The sequence below is a fragment of the Penicillium hordei genome (assembly GCF_028827395.1).
Source record: "Penicillium hordei strain IBT 12815 chromosome Unknown utg000004l_segment0_segment0, whole genome shotgun sequence".
NCBI classification, from domain to species: domain Eukaryota; kingdom Fungi; phylum Ascomycota; class Eurotiomycetes; order Eurotiales; family Aspergillaceae; genus Penicillium; species Penicillium hordei.
In genome coordinates this window covers 4,220,972-4,238,012 of record NW_026623145.1, presented here as the reverse complement: position 1 = coordinate 4,238,012, position 17,041 = coordinate 4,220,972, and the positions used below count along the sequence as shown (strand labels likewise).

At 46.8% G+C, this 17,041-nt stretch overlaps 8 protein-coding genes across 8 annotated transcripts; 4 read left to right on the top strand and 4 right to left on the bottom strand.

Moving 5' to 3' along the window:
• Positions 1-319: 319 nt before the first annotated feature.
• On the top strand, positions 320-547 carry N7537_008765 (uncharacterized protein; the record flags this gene model as incomplete). The annotated part of the gene is made up of 1 exon (XM_056899819.1): positions 320-547. One exon carries the CDS (start codon positions 320-322, stop codon positions 545-547), a length of 228 nt encoding a protein of 75 aa, XP_056751895.1.
• A 1,738-nt stretch (positions 548-2,285) lies between these two features.
• Positions 2,286-5,223, bottom strand: N7537_008764 (ankyrin-2; the record flags this gene model as incomplete). The annotated part of the gene is made up of 7 exons (XM_056899818.1): positions 2,286-2,318; positions 2,417-2,542; positions 2,599-2,628; positions 2,682-2,762; positions 2,815-3,114; positions 3,163-3,409; positions 3,788-5,223. The coding sequence occupies 7 exons, from the start codon at positions 5,221-5,223 to the stop codon at positions 2,286-2,288; spliced, it is 2,253 nt and encodes a 750-aa protein (XP_056751894.1).
• A 2,021-nt stretch (positions 5,224-7,244) lies between these two features.
• N7537_008763 (uncharacterized protein) lies at positions 7,245-8,362 on the top strand (the record flags this gene model as incomplete). Its single annotated transcript, XM_056899817.1, has 3 exons — positions 7,245-7,320; positions 7,369-7,647; positions 7,713-8,362. 3 exons carry the CDS (start codon positions 7,245-7,247, stop codon positions 8,360-8,362), a joined length of 1,005 nt encoding a protein of 334 aa, XP_056751893.1.
• A 1,044-nt stretch (positions 8,363-9,406) lies between these two features.
• N7537_008762 (glycoside hydrolase family 16 protein) lies at positions 9,407-10,582 on the top strand (the record flags this gene model as incomplete). Its single annotated transcript, XM_056899816.1, has 3 exons — positions 9,407-9,669; positions 9,727-10,186; positions 10,244-10,582. The coding sequence occupies 3 exons, from the start codon at positions 9,407-9,409 to the stop codon at positions 10,580-10,582; spliced, it is 1,062 nt and encodes a 353-aa protein (XP_056751892.1).
• Positions 10,583-10,888: 306 nt separating this feature from the next.
• N7537_008761 (DSD1 family PLP-dependent enzyme) lies at positions 10,889-11,992 on the bottom strand (the record flags this gene model as incomplete). The annotated part of the gene is made up of 1 exon (XM_056899815.1): positions 10,889-11,992. The coding sequence occupies one exon, from the start codon at positions 11,990-11,992 to the stop codon at positions 10,889-10,891; it is 1,104 nt and encodes a 367-aa protein (XP_056751891.1).
• Positions 11,993-12,690: 698 nt separating this feature from the next.
• On the bottom strand, positions 12,691-14,231 carry N7537_008760 (Zn(II)2Cys6 transcription factor domain-containing protein; the record flags this gene model as incomplete). The annotated part of the gene is made up of 4 exons (XM_056899814.1): positions 12,691-12,740; positions 12,794-13,325; positions 13,385-14,124; positions 14,174-14,231. The coding sequence occupies 4 exons, from the start codon at positions 14,229-14,231 to the stop codon at positions 12,691-12,693; spliced, it is 1,380 nt and encodes a 459-aa protein (XP_056751890.1).
• A 198-nt stretch (positions 14,232-14,429) lies between these two features.
• On the top strand, positions 14,430-14,939 carry N7537_008759 (VOC family protein; the record flags this gene model as incomplete). Its single annotated transcript, XM_056899813.1, has 3 exons — positions 14,430-14,649; positions 14,703-14,739; positions 14,813-14,939. 3 exons carry the CDS (start codon positions 14,430-14,432, stop codon positions 14,937-14,939), a joined length of 384 nt encoding a protein of 127 aa, XP_056751889.1.
• Positions 14,940-15,279: 340 nt separating this feature from the next.
• N7537_008758 (uncharacterized protein) lies at positions 15,280-16,524 on the bottom strand (the record flags this gene model as incomplete). Its single annotated transcript, XM_056899812.1, is given in 6 exon segments — positions 15,280-15,455; positions 15,473-15,829; positions 15,894-15,953; positions 16,005-16,116; positions 16,172-16,429; positions 16,483-16,524. 6 exon segments carry the CDS (start codon positions 16,522-16,524, stop codon positions 15,280-15,282), a joined length of 1,005 nt encoding a protein of 334 aa, XP_056751888.1.
• Positions 16,525-17,041: the final 517 nt, after the last annotated feature.

The window sequence follows — 17,041 nt, the reverse complement described above, 5'->3', positions numbered from 1 at the left end:
ATATGTCTCATTTATAGGTTGAAGCTCGATATAAAGCAAGACCAGAAACACACCGAGGCCCAATCGATCCTTCTAGATATCAACAGTTGATAACGGGACCCATCATCGAAAGCCCAAATACCGAGAGGACTCCAACTATAGATATTCTAGATTAACCTGGAGGACTTCGAGCTTGTCGTAAAACCCGTCCTAAGCCCTCGAGCCTGGACATACTATAGCTCCGGCGCAGAGAACATATAACCGCGACGACCGGGCAAAGATTGTTCTCCGACCCCGTGTTATGCACAATGTCGCTCTAGTGTCTCTCCGTAGCAGAATAATGGGTCACGAGAAGAGCCTCCCTGTGTTTATTTTTCCAACCGCCCTCGCAAGGCTAGGCCACCTTTACGGCGATATCTGTTTGGCGCGTGGTGCTGCGCGCCATAATATTGTCTACGCGGTCTCGACAGACCCCTCCACTTCCCATGAAGAAATTGCTGCATGCTGTGGGGCTGAAGGTGTATTTCATCCCAATCTTCGACTCAGTGGAGATGCCGTGGCCGTTTAGCTATACCTACCGCGTAACAAAGAGCAGGGGGGTCGCGAGCGGGTACCCAAGCGTCTTTGGCTATTAGCGGAAGCAGATGGGCGGTTGAAAGCTGAACTGGAAGCAAGTGTTATTAATAGCATAGGGGCAAAAGTGCAACATCTAGGAGAGCCAAGTAAAGATACCCCGGTGCTCCGAGGTTCGTCAACATTAGACTGGGATGATCTTCAATGGGTTAAAGCTGCATAAGCTGTCATTTGAATCTCAGGAGGATGTGTCAACTGGTAGAATCTAGTGCTAAAATAGTTGTGACCAAAACAACACGTCTATGAGGGAAAGAAAATCAGTATGGGAGGGGGAAGGACACGTCAGCGGTTCAGGGGCGTGCAGGATATTCAGGTGCAAAATAGTGGTGTTCAGGACATTCAGGTGAATTGGCTGAAGGGACTGAAGATTAGGGCGGCAAGAGGGGATTCCCTAACGAATCAAAAAAAAAAAAAATAGGTAAACAAAAACATACAAGAGCATGTCTAAGGTGGTGGTCACCTAGCGCTCACGGTTCGGGCGTGGGCGGCTAGCAGCTCTATTCAGGGCACTCAGGGCAGATATTCACCCACCTGAATATTCCTCACTCGAATATTTAGCCCGTATAGCAAAAAAGTACAATGCTTATTATGACAAAAAAAAGCTACAATTATGATCCGTTTTTATCTCTCTATCCTCGAAAATCATGTGACACCTGGTACCAGGCATACCATACAAAGGTGCATAGTACAGTTAGTCATCGATGACCGCACAGATTGTTGAAAAAGCGGGGGTTTGGTGATTTTAAGAGTTCTCAATATCTGCCATCCATACCATACATTTGTCATACAGCCAGATATCTAAACTCTTCGTTTCCTATACTAACTAGCAATATTTGAGTATTGAATAAGTAGTTGGAAGGTTCAGATCAAGCGTTTGCTTTTGCTTTTGCTTTTGCTTTGTTAAGCAATCTCGTAGCAACTATGGCCTCGGTATCATGACTTCTGCGGCATCGCTGTTCTAACATGAGGAAAGAGTCGTCGGATTTCTTCCCATGTGATATGTTAACCTGTCGGAAACTTGTAGTAGACGTAAATGAAGACCCCTTCTCTTTCTAGTGCTCTGTTTGACCATGAGTCCTCAGCCGTATGCGTGTAGTCAGTTGCACTAGCCTATATATCGTGAGAAATGCATTGTTTTTGTTAACACAGATGAATGGAAAATCTTTCGTGTTCTAAGATCATCTTCAAGTTTGTCGAATGTATCGGATCTAGATACATTCCATAGCTAGGATGGTATGTATGGTCACTCCAATCGAATAGTATATGCATCAAATTCGGCTTACGTGCCGATTCTTCGCCTATTGTTTTTCCTCGTAAGGGGTATACCGAGGTGGCCTTCGCTCTTTTGCATTTTTCGCGGCTCGACAGTTGCCTCGTTACTTGATGGATTTATCGATCACCTTTCTAGGTATTGCGACAGATGTTATCAAGATGTTGATATTTCACTTAACGCATACAACGAACTGGCTAGTGACCATATTAGCAATATGGTAGCCATGGTTTTGCGTGGTTCTCCTGCATCATGTATAAACCTAAAGTAATAATGAAGCCTTCATCGAATCATTGATCCCCACTAAACCGAGGCGAAACAATCAACATAAAGATTTCCTATCTCAAGACCTTTTTTTCCCGAGAGTCGAAAACATTGCTGATCGTCGCTGTGGGGAAAGACCTCATCGCTGTCCATTCTCAAGGTCTTGCTCTGGCTGGCGTCTTATCAGACGATTGAATCTACGCTCTATACTGTCCTCCAGCTATATATTTTGTTAATAACGGACAGAGTTTTAAGGGAGTTTGGACTAACATCACTATTGTGCTTGAAAATCAACCATACGGCCAGCGTCAGCAACGTAGTAGCCACGGCAAAAAGGATATAAAACCACCAAGGTGGGTTGGACGCCAAGATATCGATGTTCATACCAAAAAGACTCTGTATCCACGTTAGACATTTGTCTTACACAGCGACACATAAACTGAGATCTATACCGCGATGAACATCAGTGGGAGAAAAACAAACTGGAAACAAAACTCGTCAGCAACTGGTGCGGTCGACAGTACTTTCGACCTACCGTAATCCAACTAAGGCGCTTCATGCTCTTGTTTGTCGATGCTGACTTCTGTGCTTCTGAGATTGATGTAAGATTGAACTCCTGTCACAAGTTAGTCGATATAATTCTTAGAGCTGGAATGGATTATTGATACTAATTGAATAAGATCCTTGGAAGTTTCCATAAGAGCTTTCAACCCTTCTGAATAAACCTCTTCTAGTCTGTTGATTTGATCTTGAAATATCACCATCGCTTTATTTTCTTCTTCACTTCCTGTAGATTCGTTGTCACGGAGGACAACCCATGACTGACTCTCGTACTTGTTCCGAAATGCCATGAGCTCGGCAATTTGTTTATTGCAGCTCCTTCGTAGCAGATCCCACAGTTGGGCATCGCCCAGTAGGTCTCGAATTAAGCGCGGGTTTCTTCCATTCGCTCTTAGCAACTCCGTACGCTGTTTAATGGTTAATGGGAGCCTTATCGCGAACGAAATTTCTCTCACTTTTATTGCCAAGCGACTTTCTGCCGCCTGAAAGGTACGGTCCCACTCTTGTAGGAGTTGCTGAACCAGGGGAGCGAAAAGATCAGCGGCGCGAGAGGGCACTTGTGCATATTCGGAGGTGCTGAAATATATTTTAGATTCTAGAGCACTCTCCGAGGCCGTTATATCCTGACGCTTAGTCATCATCCATAGGATACCATAAGTCTTTTCGAGCCCCCGTATATCCAAATCGGAGGTATCAGACAATCTAGGCCAGTTATAGTTAGAGGGGATAGGCAGTGCAATTGCACGAGTAGTGAAGCGGCATTCAACAAAGCCTTCACGTATTAATATAGGAGTCGCTCAAATATGGACTATATCAAAAGAAGACACTTACAATCTTTTTTTGGAACTTGAGTCAAAGTAGCTCGACTAGGTACTTTACTAGGCTGGACTCTCCATAATAGACCTGCCTCTTTCATTCGTTGACCAGTAAGAAGCTCAGCTGGGGACTGTTGTTGCACTCTACGCCACCAACGATAGTAGAAACCAGTCGAGGAATGCAAAAAGGGAAATCCATCTGCAAGGATACTACCTCGGAGGAGTATAAGCCCTGGATTGTCAACAATAGATTAAGGGTACGTACAAAATACGCCTGGAGCCACTGTTTACTCCCATAAAATCATCAGTCCTTGCAGCAAATTCCTTAACCTCCTGAGAAAGAGGATAGCCCCTGCTCGTAATGTCGCTTTCCGACGTCTTCCTAATAGTCGTGGTGTTGGCAATGGTCATTTCAAGGTGGCCAGGAGAACCGGGCAAGAGGGTCCTCCACGTGGAAGCCTTCACGAAGCTGTGACTGTCAGTGCTTCTTAAAAGAAGTAGTAGCGCAATTCGATAGTCCCCCCTTTGAGCCGCAAGTTCAAGTGGATTTAAATCGCTGAAATCTCTTATGTTGGTAAGAGCACCTTGTTTGAGAAGTTGAGCGACAGCGGATATAGAGCCTGCCTCTACCGCAAGATGTAGCGGCGTCCGCCCCTCGCTACCATCCCGCGAGTTGATGTCTGCGCCTTTATCAAGAAGTAGTTTCACGGTTTCGGAGCTCCCACTCCATGCAGCGGCCTGCAGAGCATTTCCGTACTCGCCTCCTTGAGCATTGACATCTGCGCCTTCCTCAAGAAGTAGTTCCACGATTTCGGGGCGCTTCTGCCATGCGGCAGCGGCGGCCTGGAGAGTATTTCCATACCTACCACCTTGAGCGTTGACGTCTGCGCCTTTCTCAAGAAATAATTTCACGAAATTAGGGTACCCTTCCGATGCGGCGGCCTGGAGAGCATTTCCATATTTTCCTCCTTGAGCATTGACGTCTGCGCCTTCTTCAAGAAGTAATTCCACGATTTTAGGGTTCCCCGTTGATACGGCGGCCTGGAGGGCATTCCCGTACTCGCCTGCTTGAGCGTTGATGTCCGCGCCTTTCCTAAGAAGTAGTTTCACGGTTTCGAGGTTCCCCTTCGATACAGCAGCCTGGAGAGCATTTCCGTATTCCCCTCCTTGAGCATTGACGTCTGCGCCTTTTTCAAGAAGTAGTTTCACGATTTCGGGGCGCTGCTTCCATGCGGCAGCGGCGGCCTGGAGGGTAGTTCCATACCTACCACCTTGAGCGTTGACGTCTGCGCCTTTCTCAAGAAATAATTTCACGAAATTAAGGTACCCTTCCGATGCGGCGGCCTGGAGAGCATTGCCATATTTTCCTCCTTGAGCATTGACGTCTGCGCCTTCTTCGAGAAGTAATTTCACGATTTTGGGGTTCCCCTGCCATACTGCGGCCTGGAGGGCATTTCCGTACTCGCCTCCTTGAGCATTAACGTCTGCACCTTTCTCAAGAAGTAGTTTCACGATTTCGGGGCGCTGCTTCCATGCGGCAGCGGCGGCCTGGAGGGTAGTTCCATACCTACCACCTTGAGCGTTGACATCCGCGCCTTTCTCAAGAAATAGTAGCACTTCGTCTTCCTTCCCTGCAGTTGCAGCCTTATAGAGGTCCATTGACCACAGCCAGTTTTGCCAATCGTTCTTGGGGCGAGCCATGCGTTATGGTGATATCGAAAGGGGCAATGTGAGGGTTCTTATCGAGAATCTGGATGGTAAATGTAATTCTAGTATTGTGGATATACCGTAAGAACCAGTATGGCCGGAACCGATCGAAAAGGAGACAGCTTGATGGTCTCGTATATCTACCTATGACGGGTACAAGTAGACCTCCCAGGGGGTAGCTATAAGGAGATTGTCGGTGATAAGTGAAGCTTTCCCAGCGGTGATGTGAGCTTTTAGCAGATCAACTTATGCCATGCACGAGGAAGGTGGCTGTGTGCAGATATAAGGAGCTGAGTGCCTCGTGTAAAATATTTCCATCCAATAATCATCAGACTAATTTTAGTTCAGGAGGTCAGAGCGGCGCTTACTCTCTATTAGTACTTAGTTATCTATCTCACCTAGCGACCTTATTATCCCAAGGGCAAATTATCTGGGAGGGCAGGTGTTGATTTGATAGGATGAAAATCCTGGTGAAAGTTCAGGCGGTCGCCAAACGGGCTACTTTGTCCAAAGAGCTTTATATAATTAATTTCCCATAGCAAAATCCCCACAGCTCAAGAAATAGGATTCGGTCACATTCTGGTTCGCCTCATGGCAGGTATAGGGCAGGACTAGGTGCCATTGAAGCAGGACACCTTGCCAGATCCTCGAAACTTGCTATTACTGTTTGAGCTGTGCGCACTCCCATCGAAAATTAAAACTCATGGTCAAACATTTTCATCAGGAACGATCATTTACCGGCACAACGATCGAGGTGTCGTTTAATCTTACCTTTCTTTTACCGGGGGTCTTCCCTCCTACTAACTTCAACTTACCCTTCAGGGTTATTGGTCAGTATGCACTCGGAGCGAGAGTTACCGGCCGCACATAAACCACACGCAAAGTTAGTAGTAGTAGTAGTAGTAGTCGGTTCCCACTGGCGGATTTATATTCTATGAAACATTTGGTTCTCCTTGGCGGCCCTTCTTTATTTTCATTTGAATTCTAGGAGGGCGTGTCAACCGGTAGTAGCTAGTACCAAAGAGTTGTGAGAAAAAAAAATCAGCATGGGAGGGAAGGACACGTCAGCTGCTCAGGGGCGTGCAGGATATTCAGGTGTAGAATAGTGGTGTTTAGGGCATTTAGGTGAAATGGGCTGAAGGGATTGAAGAGTAGGGCGGCAAGAGGAACGTTATAAAGTACAAAAAATAAGATAAAAAACAAAAACATACAACAGCGAGGATTCGCTGGTGGTCACCCACCCAACTACTAACTCACCGGCGTGTGGCTTAAGTACGGCTGAGCGGACGGGAAGCCCTGTTTTCCACACCCTATGGTCGTATGTGTCGTCTTAAACGTTAGAGAACATAACCTAAGCATCCAGTGTAATAATAAGCGGGTTGAGGCTTGAAAGGTCGTAATACAGCAATTACAGAGGCCGATTTGTCAGTGCCAAGATGGGCTGGGTTGAGCTTTGGACGTCGGGCCCATTTATGGGCTTTGCGGAGGTCTAGCCTCAAGCCATTAATGCTAAAGGTACCAGGGAGCGAATCACCCTGCTCATTTGACAGCAGTTTCCATCGCTGAAAGAAAAAGGAATCCCATGTTTTTATATTAGTCATGAACCTCTAAGGGCATTAGATTTGGAGGCTGGGAACCAAGCGCAGAAAGTTAACTGTCACTGCCAGTGAGTCTCATCTTGTGTTTGACCGGCTTGACCAGTGTCCTGATGACGACGGGGTGGGCTTGGCACGATTATCATTAGACCTTTTCGCCTTCTAAAATTTCACCATGCAATATAAGAATCTCCAACAAGGCAGTTTGCTTCGCCTTGTAGGGTTGCACCGTGCAATATACCGAGAATCTTCAACAAGGTGGTCCAAATCGCAGCAGAATTTCGCAAGGATATATATAGACTTGAGTGCGGCTCGGGGTTTGCGGCGATAAGCAATCGGCACCGGGTGAATTAGTGACTCCGCCGATCACCTCAAAGCTGACCTTCTCTCTGTTCATTAAAGATACCAAATACAACAAATATGGTGTCGCTCGAAACTGTAAAAAACAGCAACTCTGCTATCAAGGAGTATGGCCCCAACCTGGTGGCTGTTTTCGGTAGGACTCGTCATCCCTAGCAAGGGACGATCATTGACGTCGCTCTAGTTGGTGGCACCAGTGGAATCGGTGAAAGTACCGCCCGTGCTTTTGTGAAATATGCTGTTTCTCCGCGCGTGTATCTCGTCGGACGGAGCGAGACTCGAGCTTCCCAGATTATCGAGGATCTCCGCGCTTTGAATCCAGAGGGACAAATCAATTTCATCAAGGGCGATGTTTCGCGTCTGCAAGAAGTAGACCAGGCATGCAAAGAAATTCAAGCTAAGGAGGACAAGATTAACCTGTTGGTTCTGAGTGCTGGCATTTTGACCACCAAGGGGCGTGATGGTATGTTTTTTTTTTCTTTTTTTTTTTCCGGCCACTGATCAACTTCTCTAATGAATAAATCCCAGAGACCGATGAAGGATTGGATAAGAAATTCAGTCTCCATTACTACTCTCGCATGCGTTTCTTGTACAATCTGCTCCCTCAATTAACAAATGCCGCTCAAGGCGCAGGCTCCGGCCAGCGCAGTCTATCAAGTGTCCTTTCTGTTCTCGATGGCCGCGGAAATGCACCCCTGATTATGAACGATCTGTCCTTGAAGAACAACTACTCTCTACGGAACTGCGCCAATCATGCAATTACCATGACATCGCTGTCAATGGAAGAGCTTGCCTCATCGCATCCATCAATCTCCTTTGTTCACGCATATCCAGGCATTGTGAAGACAAGTCTACTGCGTGATAATGGATTTTTGATCAAGACTGCTTTGAGCGCATTATTCCTTTTGTTCTCCCCGATGACTGTTGGGTTGGAAGAGAGTGGCGAGAGACATGTCTACGTGGGAACCAGCCCGAGTTTCACCCCGAGAGGATTTAAGGGAGGCAATGATACTGCGATTGGCTCGGATGGTGTTCAGGGGTCTGGTTCTTACTTGGTTGGTGCTGATTCGGCCACCGTGAGTAACCAGAAGGTCTTGGAAGGCTACCGTGCGGATGGAACGAGGGCATCAGTTTGGAAGCATACCCTCGATATTTTCAAGGGTATCCGTGGGGCTTAGGTGCAAACTTTCGGGTTTGAGGTTTGGAAAGTGTAAATAGGATAACTTTACTCTTGGCATTTAATGATTAATACACTTGATACCACGAGGCCTGCTTTGGTTCAAATTGAATGAAGGAGACAGCTAAGGTACATGTTCATGTAGTGTCTTGTATCATTGATATAGGGCGTCGTCTCTATTAGGCAAGCCAAGGGGAAAGCTTCTCGCAGCGCCCGTCAAACATGATCACAAACACCAGCCTCTTTCGTCTCTATCAAACCGCCAACCGTGCAGCCTTCAGATGTTCCCTAGTCTCTCAGTATAGGAGGATGCATGCCACCCTAAAGTACTGTCGTAGTTCCTTGCATTGACTGAGATATCATAGTATGAGCCAGATTCTGTGGAATACCGACGTGCATGCTTTTGCCGGGGGTGAAGGGGGGGAGGGGTAAGAGCTGGGGGTTTCCCTTTACATTCTGGCCGACCACCTTTCCATCTCTCATAGACCTTGATAACACATGTCACTGGCATTTGCTTAAGTAAACAGGGGAACACATCATCAAGGGCGGGCTTTTTTCATGTGAAGCATTCTTTTTGAATCACTTGTTCGGAGCTTCCTAGGGGTTATTTTGCGTAAGGTATATAGGCATTGATTAGGCAACGTCTGACAACCCGATAGGCCTATGTATTAGAGGAGATGCCAACAAACCACCTAAATATCTATAGTAAGATATATATAATATATATAGTAAGGATCTGTAGTGACTTAGAGATATCTCAAGTGATTATAAGTGGACATGTACTTCGTACCTCGTAAAGTACACAGCCCTGCAGATCGCTAATCGCCCCACTATCCAACGCGTGGCCTGTCTCCAAGGTAAATTTGGAAGTGAGATGACAGTTTTTCTTTCTTTTTTTATCACTTCTCATTGTGCATTGCTTTGAATTCACATTTATTTTGATGTTTTGATATTTTGCATTCACTTGTTTAGCCCGGCGTGATTGTTTTGTTGCCTTTCAGGGAATACGACACCCTACGTATCAATTAGGCACCCGCCCTTCAAGATGCACGAGGATTATTACCCCACAGATCAATACTCCAAATGGGACCCACGGGGATGGTCCTTGATGAAGAAGATTCTTCTAGCGGCCGGCATTATCGCGGTGATTGTGGCCGTTGTCGTTGGTGCAGTTCTAGGAGTGCGCGCCAATCGGTACCCCAATTACTCGAAACTAGACTACAGCTTGAAAGACGAGTTCTCGGGATCGTCCTTTTTCGACAACTTTGAATATTTTACCGACACAGACCCAACCCATGGATTTGTTCAGTACGACTCCTACATGTCAACCCCCCGGCTAAGCAAATCGGCTAATGTGTAATCCAGGTATATAGATCGAGCTGCAGCTACATGGCTTAATCTGACCTCCGCCTCGGATACCTCCGCAGTGCTTAAGGTGGACACGACGTACAGTGGATCGGAGGCTGCTAACGGGCGCCAATCTGTGCGGGTCACATCCAACAATACATATGCTGATGGGCTTTTCATCTTTGACATTATTCACACCCCGTACGGGTGTGGTACATGGCCAGCCCTGTGGCTGACAGACCCCAGCAACTGGCCCGAGCACGGAGAAATTGATGTTGTGGAAGCGACCAATGCTGGAACCTTTGGCACTCAAGCGACACTTCACACATCGGAAGGCTGCACCATGGGCGTTAAACGAAAGGAAAGTGGCTCTGTGGACAACAAGGACTGTTACTACGAGGCGAATGACTATAAGGGTTGCGGCGTGAAGGGTACTGCGAGTACTTACGGTCCTGAGTTTAATAGCAACGGCGGCGGAGTAAGTGACGGTGTCCCCAACTGTTCAAAGCAATTTGTTAATAATCACCCCATTTAGGTCTATGCGATGGAACTCCGCGACGCCGGTATTCGCGTATGGCAATGGGTCCGCTCCAAGATCCCCTCCGATATCACCTCGGGGAGTCCCGACCCATCCACCTGGGGAAAAGCATTGGCAGACTTCCCCAGCACGGATTGTGACATCGGTTCTCATTTCAAGAACCAGAGTATCATTATTAATATCTCTTTGTGTGGTGATTGGGCTGGTGCGAGCAAGTACTATACTACACAGAGTAGCTGTCCTGGCAACTGCACGACATTTGTGCGGGATAACGCGACTAGTTTCGAGACCGCGTACTGGGAATTCGGCAGCTTCAAGGTCTATCAGACTTCGTGATACGTTGACTTATTAAGCGCATTTCTCTTTTTAATGTGTCCCTGAATTGATGTATGCGGTGTATGGATCATTGCCGAGGCGTTTGGTTTATGAATTTTATTTGAAAAGGGTAGAAGCCTTTGGAGCAGGCTGTGCAATTATGCAGGCTTGCATGTTGTTATATAGATAATGAATAGATACTCCCATTCTATGTCATTGATAATTGGCGATCGTAGGATATTGATTATATTTGTCTGCAAGACAACCGTTCTATGTATTCCCTCGCGTTTTTGGAGTTCCCCAGAAACCCGCATGTTGACTGGGGAACTATTGCACCTTGCCTCTGGAGTCGACCGGCCAGATTTCTTCAATTACACCCCCTCGGTGGGCGTAATAGAAATCATGCAAGTTGACTGTAGGGTCAATGTGACTCGGTACCATCTCAACGCGATCCCCAACCGAAAGCGGTGGGGTACCCTCCTCCCAACTGAGTGAGCCATGCTCATCACCAAGGACACCATAACTGTATCTGGGGTCCTTGCATTCTGCCAGGCCACTATCGGTGGTCAATGATTTCAATCCGCTGTCGATTGTGACCGACCGAGGACCTTGTTTGCTCAGAACAGTTGACAGAATGGTAAGACTATTGGAATAGAATGTACCGACAGCATTACGGTAATCCGTATCCATAAAGATAAACGATCCCGGCTGGAGCTCAGTTACACCCGGTACGGTGGCACAGAACTCGGCCGTTCCAGTTCCACCAGTAGTGACCACCTCGATGTTGAAGCCTGCCTTCCGCAGCACGTCCGCAGTGGTCGTCAGAGTCTCCATAGACTGCAGGCATTGGCTCTTGCGATCTTCCTTATCATGTAAATGTTGCAAATGGCCCTCATAGCCGTGGAGCCCGATCAGTTTCAGATGCTTCAGACCCTGTATATGTTTTGCTAGGGCCATGGCCGGGTCACCTGGTAGTACACCGGTGCGATGGAGCCCGACATCGAGGTCAATCAAAACTGAGATTGGTTCATCGATACCGGCTTTCGCCAAAGCCTTATCAATAGCCGTTGCACCAGCTTCGCTATCAACAACTATCCTGATTTTGCGATGTTTGCGGTACAGTTCCACTAGCCGTTGTACCTTTGCGGGGCCGATAATCTCGCAGGTGATGAACAAGTCGTCGAATCCAGCCGCAGCAATGACTTCAGCCTCGCTCACTTTGGCCACGCAGCCTCCCTTCGCGCCCGCTTTGACCATCTTGTCGGCTAGGATCGCGCTTTTTGTGGTTTTCAGATGGGGACGGATGTCGAGGCCAGTTGGTAACAGCTTGTCCATCAGTTTCTTGATGTTGGCCTCGACGAGATCGAGGTCTGCGATCATGGATGGCGTGTCGAGGGTATCGACCCTATCGCCGACTTTGGGGGAATACATGTTGAATTTGAAGTCGCGGGACTGAATGAGGCTCAATGCTGGTTCGGTGCTGGTGATGGTCAATGTCTGGGTTTAATCTTGAGAGATTGTGGAGGACGACAGGGGTGTTGCAATTTATAAGGTGACGAGAGGATGCAAGGGGTAGAGATGTGCCCCCGCACTAAATATTCCCTATCAACGGAGTGGGGGGTTTATCATTCGACCCGTGCGGGGCACGATGTTGCATTTCGAAAACAGTGTAGCATTTTTCACGAGAATGTCTAGGTAGTATTGGAGTATCTTATATGGTAGTCGAAATCCACCTGGGGCTGGTGTATGCACCGCTTCCATCACCTTTGCGGATGGCTCGCGATTCAGGGCTGTAACCCAGGCAGCATCTGTACAAAGGTAGGAAAAAGAAGAGTAACGTTGGAGGTTTGGTGGGAAGAAGTCTCATGGGAAGAAAACAAACAAGTGTCATATTAGTTGCAAGGTAGATAAACTCTCAGGTCATGACTCCTTCTTACTCCATCTCCATTCAGCGCCTCGCTGTCGCAGTTTCAATCGCCCATGCTCCATGCTGCTAACCCCCATCCAGGCCACGAATCCAAATTATCCAAAACGATTTAGTTTAACAAGAAGCCCTATCATGGATAGAAATGCCAATGTTGTCACGTTTGTAAAAGTTCAGTTTGGTCATGTACTGTATTCATTGTGACTCAACAAGGTAATGGCTTGAGCGACGGCTGATCAAAGTCAGTAGCGTTGACTGCAAAAGTCAGTATGGAGTTATCGTACGCCACCACTCGAATAGCCACATACCAATTGATATCATCATGAACCCAAACTCATCGGCTTCTCCCAACCACCTTTCCGCGCGCGAATCCATGACGATGCCTGGTCTGATTTTAGCAAATTCGGCTTGCAGATAACCCCTGCCACTCCACCGCGATAGCCAATGGATATAACGAGTGTTCCATTCATGTTCTGTCTGCGCCTGCCAAAGCACCTTTGCCGCTGGCGCAGGCATGAACCCGAGGTCCCTGCAGTCGAAACCTGGGACCTTATGCAACACAGAGTTTGCCCAGTGGAGTAGATACAAAGCAAGGATAGCACGGCGCTTTGATGTTACTTGTATCCAGGCTTCCCAGGATGGTCTCATCTGTGTTCTTTCTTCTGGTAGGAAAAGACCTCCGTGGACAACATGGTAGACCAGCAGCTCCACTTTGCGAAAGATAAGTTTGTGGTCGATCAAGGGAATCGGTGAACTTGCTGATGGAGAGAGTAAAATAATTGTGTATATGACCACCGCTTGTAAGGCTGCTAGCAGGGTTGTCTCGTCGAGTTGGTCGGACTACGACCCCGTTTCGGGTTAGTAAGAACGACGAAGAAAAGAGAAAGAAATAAACTGACCTGATCTGTGATGCTGTCTAGTTCTTTTAAAATTGTTTTCCGCACCATGTCTTCTGCGCCTTCACATTGTCCATGCCACATTTTGCTCAAGGTTATACAGTTCGCTAGTGGCGATGGTAGTGTTTTATTTGGTGCAATGTGGGTAGAGTGGAACAAAGGAGGAAGTTGAAACTCTTCGGCGAGCATTTTTGGCCAAGTACGAAGAGCTCGGAAGATAAGCTCCATGCTATGATTCGCTAGGGCTATTGAATTTGTATCCGCCGGCGAACCCGATAGAGGATTCGGGGGTGGGGTAGCTCGGGTTAGCTCTGGTGTTTCAAATCCACTGCTGGTATTCAAAGAGAATAGCTCTGTGTTGGCTGCCTGTGGAGAACGTAAAGCAAGACTCGTGGGCTGTGTCGGATCCCAAGAACCTGGACCCGAGAAAAAGGAATCGAATAAATTAGGATCGAAGATTGATTGTAACTCATATGGCTGGGTTATGAGTGAAGTTTCTTGTAACGAAATGCTTGGGGCATCATTATTGACTCTGAAATCGTCATTCTCGACTTCCAGGGTGTCAGTTGCATCTGCGCTGGTATATTGACAAGGTATGCTCCGCACAGAACACCGAGAGCAACTAGGACGTTTCAGGCTACACCTGGCTTTATCTGCGACACACTGATCACATGACTTGCGTCTCAGAGTTTGTGGTTGAGATTTATTGCAGTTGTTCTTTAGGTGACGGATAAGCGACGATCCTGTAGGGGTGTCAGTTCCGGGGTCAAACGAGGAAGTATCCAAACGTACGATGGCTGAACTGAGTGGCACAGAACGGACAGTCGGAGTTTTTCTCAGTGGATTTCATTTTGATTGCGGAGCTTGCTCTTGGAGCAAAGGAGGTGGGCATTGAATGAAATGAAGTTCAATTTAACTCGGAACTCCGGGTTGAGTGGGGTCCGATATCCGATATAACTAAGGTTTAGAAGTGACATATAAGTCCATGCACCCACGCAAGTAAACCCTAGGTGAACTCTCAGTGAGTTATCAGTCAATCTTGAAGAAAATGACAATCAATCATATTTTCTTTTGGGGCTCTGCTGCCAAGTATGCCCCACTGCGGTCATTTTATCGTGCCATTCTGCAGCCGATCGGGTATACCGAGATGATTCGTGTAAAAAACGACGCTCTCATCGGCTACGGCAGTGACTATCCTTATTTCTGGCTCAAAAGGCTGCCCGAAGACAAAGAACCTCTGCCAACTCACATCGCATTTGATGCCCCAAGTGAGCATGTCCAACATTGAACTTCTGAAGACTTGCTAATCTTCGCAAATCAGGCCGCGAAGCTGTGGATCAATTCTACCAGCTGGCGTTGTAAGTCGGACCCACCACTTGAATATCACAGACTAGTTGCATTGTATATCGCCAGAGGCTAACCCTATTTCAGGCAACATGGCGGTCGAGACAATGGAGGGCCAGGGATCAGGAAAGAAATGAGTCGGCAGCCGTACTACTCAGCTTTTGTAATTGATTTGGACGGGAACAACGTGGAGGCTGTGTATCTTCCAAAGTAAATGCTTGCGCATCAAACTTTCCACAATGGTAAAAATATATATTCATATACTCTTATCGTCATGCCACGTTAAAAGCATAGCCCATCACCTAGTTGAATACTGCATATCTTAGTACTCGGGGTGGTTAATAACATAACACGGAGTGCACAATTTAATCTTTATTCAATAATTCGCAACAATAAAAACTTAAGCACTAAGTGGTTCATTTTCTATTTATTGTACCCCTTGTTCTGTCTGCACTTAAAGATCCTCGATATAACCCATTATACCACTTTAGGATAACTTTAATGATCTGGCTTCAAGATACAAATACTGCGAAAGAAGCTGTCTCACAGTCTCCTCAAAACCAGTAAATTGCCACCCAAAATGTTTCCTCAGTCTGCCAGGCATTCAGCCTCCATTTTATTGCCGCCAAAGACCCTTCGAGCGGGAGCCTTTTACTCGCCACGTCTTCCGGAAAGGACTTCCTACAGACGTCTTGAACATCCCTATCCAAGATTACTCCATTTGGCGTATCTGAAGAGAGAATATACTCAGAGTTTCCAGGGACCAAACATCGTCTACCGAATCGACATGTGCGCGCGCAACATCGGCAACATGAACTGGCGTTCCAACATAGGGGAATGAAGAGTTGAGCGAGGAAGTCAGCGCGGGGGCAAGAACTGCTGCCCACGTCCCCTGGAGGAGGCTGTCGACCGTTGCGGTTGGATCTGCGTCCAGGCGGGCGTCCGATCCAATTACCACCGAAGGCAAGAGATTGACAAAATCGAATTTCGGACGCGCGTGGTTAACAAACGCTTTTGTTGCAACCCTTGCAAGAGCTTTGGATGCCCAATAAGCTTCCAGTGCAGTCGAGGAACGACCAGTAACACTGGTATTCACATCCTCCGCTGAAAAATCGAAAATAATTATAAGTTGACATGTAGCTATGAATGGATGGTGTAGAAGACTGACCTATATACAATCGCTGGCTGTCAGGGTTGATATTCCATACAAATGGAATTAAGGTGACACCTGTGGAAAAATTTAGCTCCTGGGTCAAAATGAGGGCGAGGAATTGCATACATGAAGATGTTAAGATTACGCGGCGAATTGATGTCACGCGAGTGGCTGCTTCCAAAACGGTAGTCACCATAGAGATGGCTGGCTTCACAATTCCAACATCATAATCATCGGTCTGTCGAAAGGTGTGTAAGCTGCAAGAAACTCCCGGCCCGTAACGTATGCATTACCTCAATTGCTAACGGTGATGCAAGGTGAATGATGACAGGTATTCCCTCGAGAGACTTGAAAATTGCATCTGTTTCAAGAAATTGTGGAATAACAACGAACCTGAGTTGCTCTTGATCAAGACTCTGTGCGATGATCGTACTCTTTTCTTTCAGTTCACTGATATTGCGCTCGCTTCGGACGACAGCGCGAACGCGATATCCTCTTGCCAGGGCAATTGTGATCGTCTTGAACCCAATATAACTAGTGACACCTGTGATCTATTTTCGTGTGTGAGAAGTCTGTTTGGGACAGTATGCCAATGATTGCTTACCAACAGATGCTCGGAGCTAATATCATGGGCTTTGCGTGACATAGTGAAAGATATACCATTTAGTAGATCTATGGTTGAATCAGATGATATGGTCGTTCCAGTTGTATGTAAACAGACCTGAAATAGACCATGCGGTAGTAACCAAGTCCTCGCTATGCACTTACCGGTACTCGGAGTTTCGGGTTGTCAGGTATTCTAGGTAGACTCCGAGTTGAGAGAAGATAAGAACCACGATATTTGAAAGCCAAATTAGACTATTGATTAAGCGAAATACCAAACAAAGCAAAGAAGAAAATGGTAAAATGGATGGGAAATAAATTGTATTAGAAAACAACTTTGGAATTGAATAAGCCGTTGTTAGTTAACTATTTGACGAGGAGCCTGACAATCAAGGCTAAGAATGGGATTTTAGGCTTTTGAGTAAGCTTATCTGATGGGTAACTTGGCATAGAAAGGGAAGGTGCAACTGGAAATTCTATGGAAACTAACCTTCCGTATGCACAGTGGACCGAAAACAGAAATGAAAGCTCGATGCCTAAGGAACAAATACAGACAACAC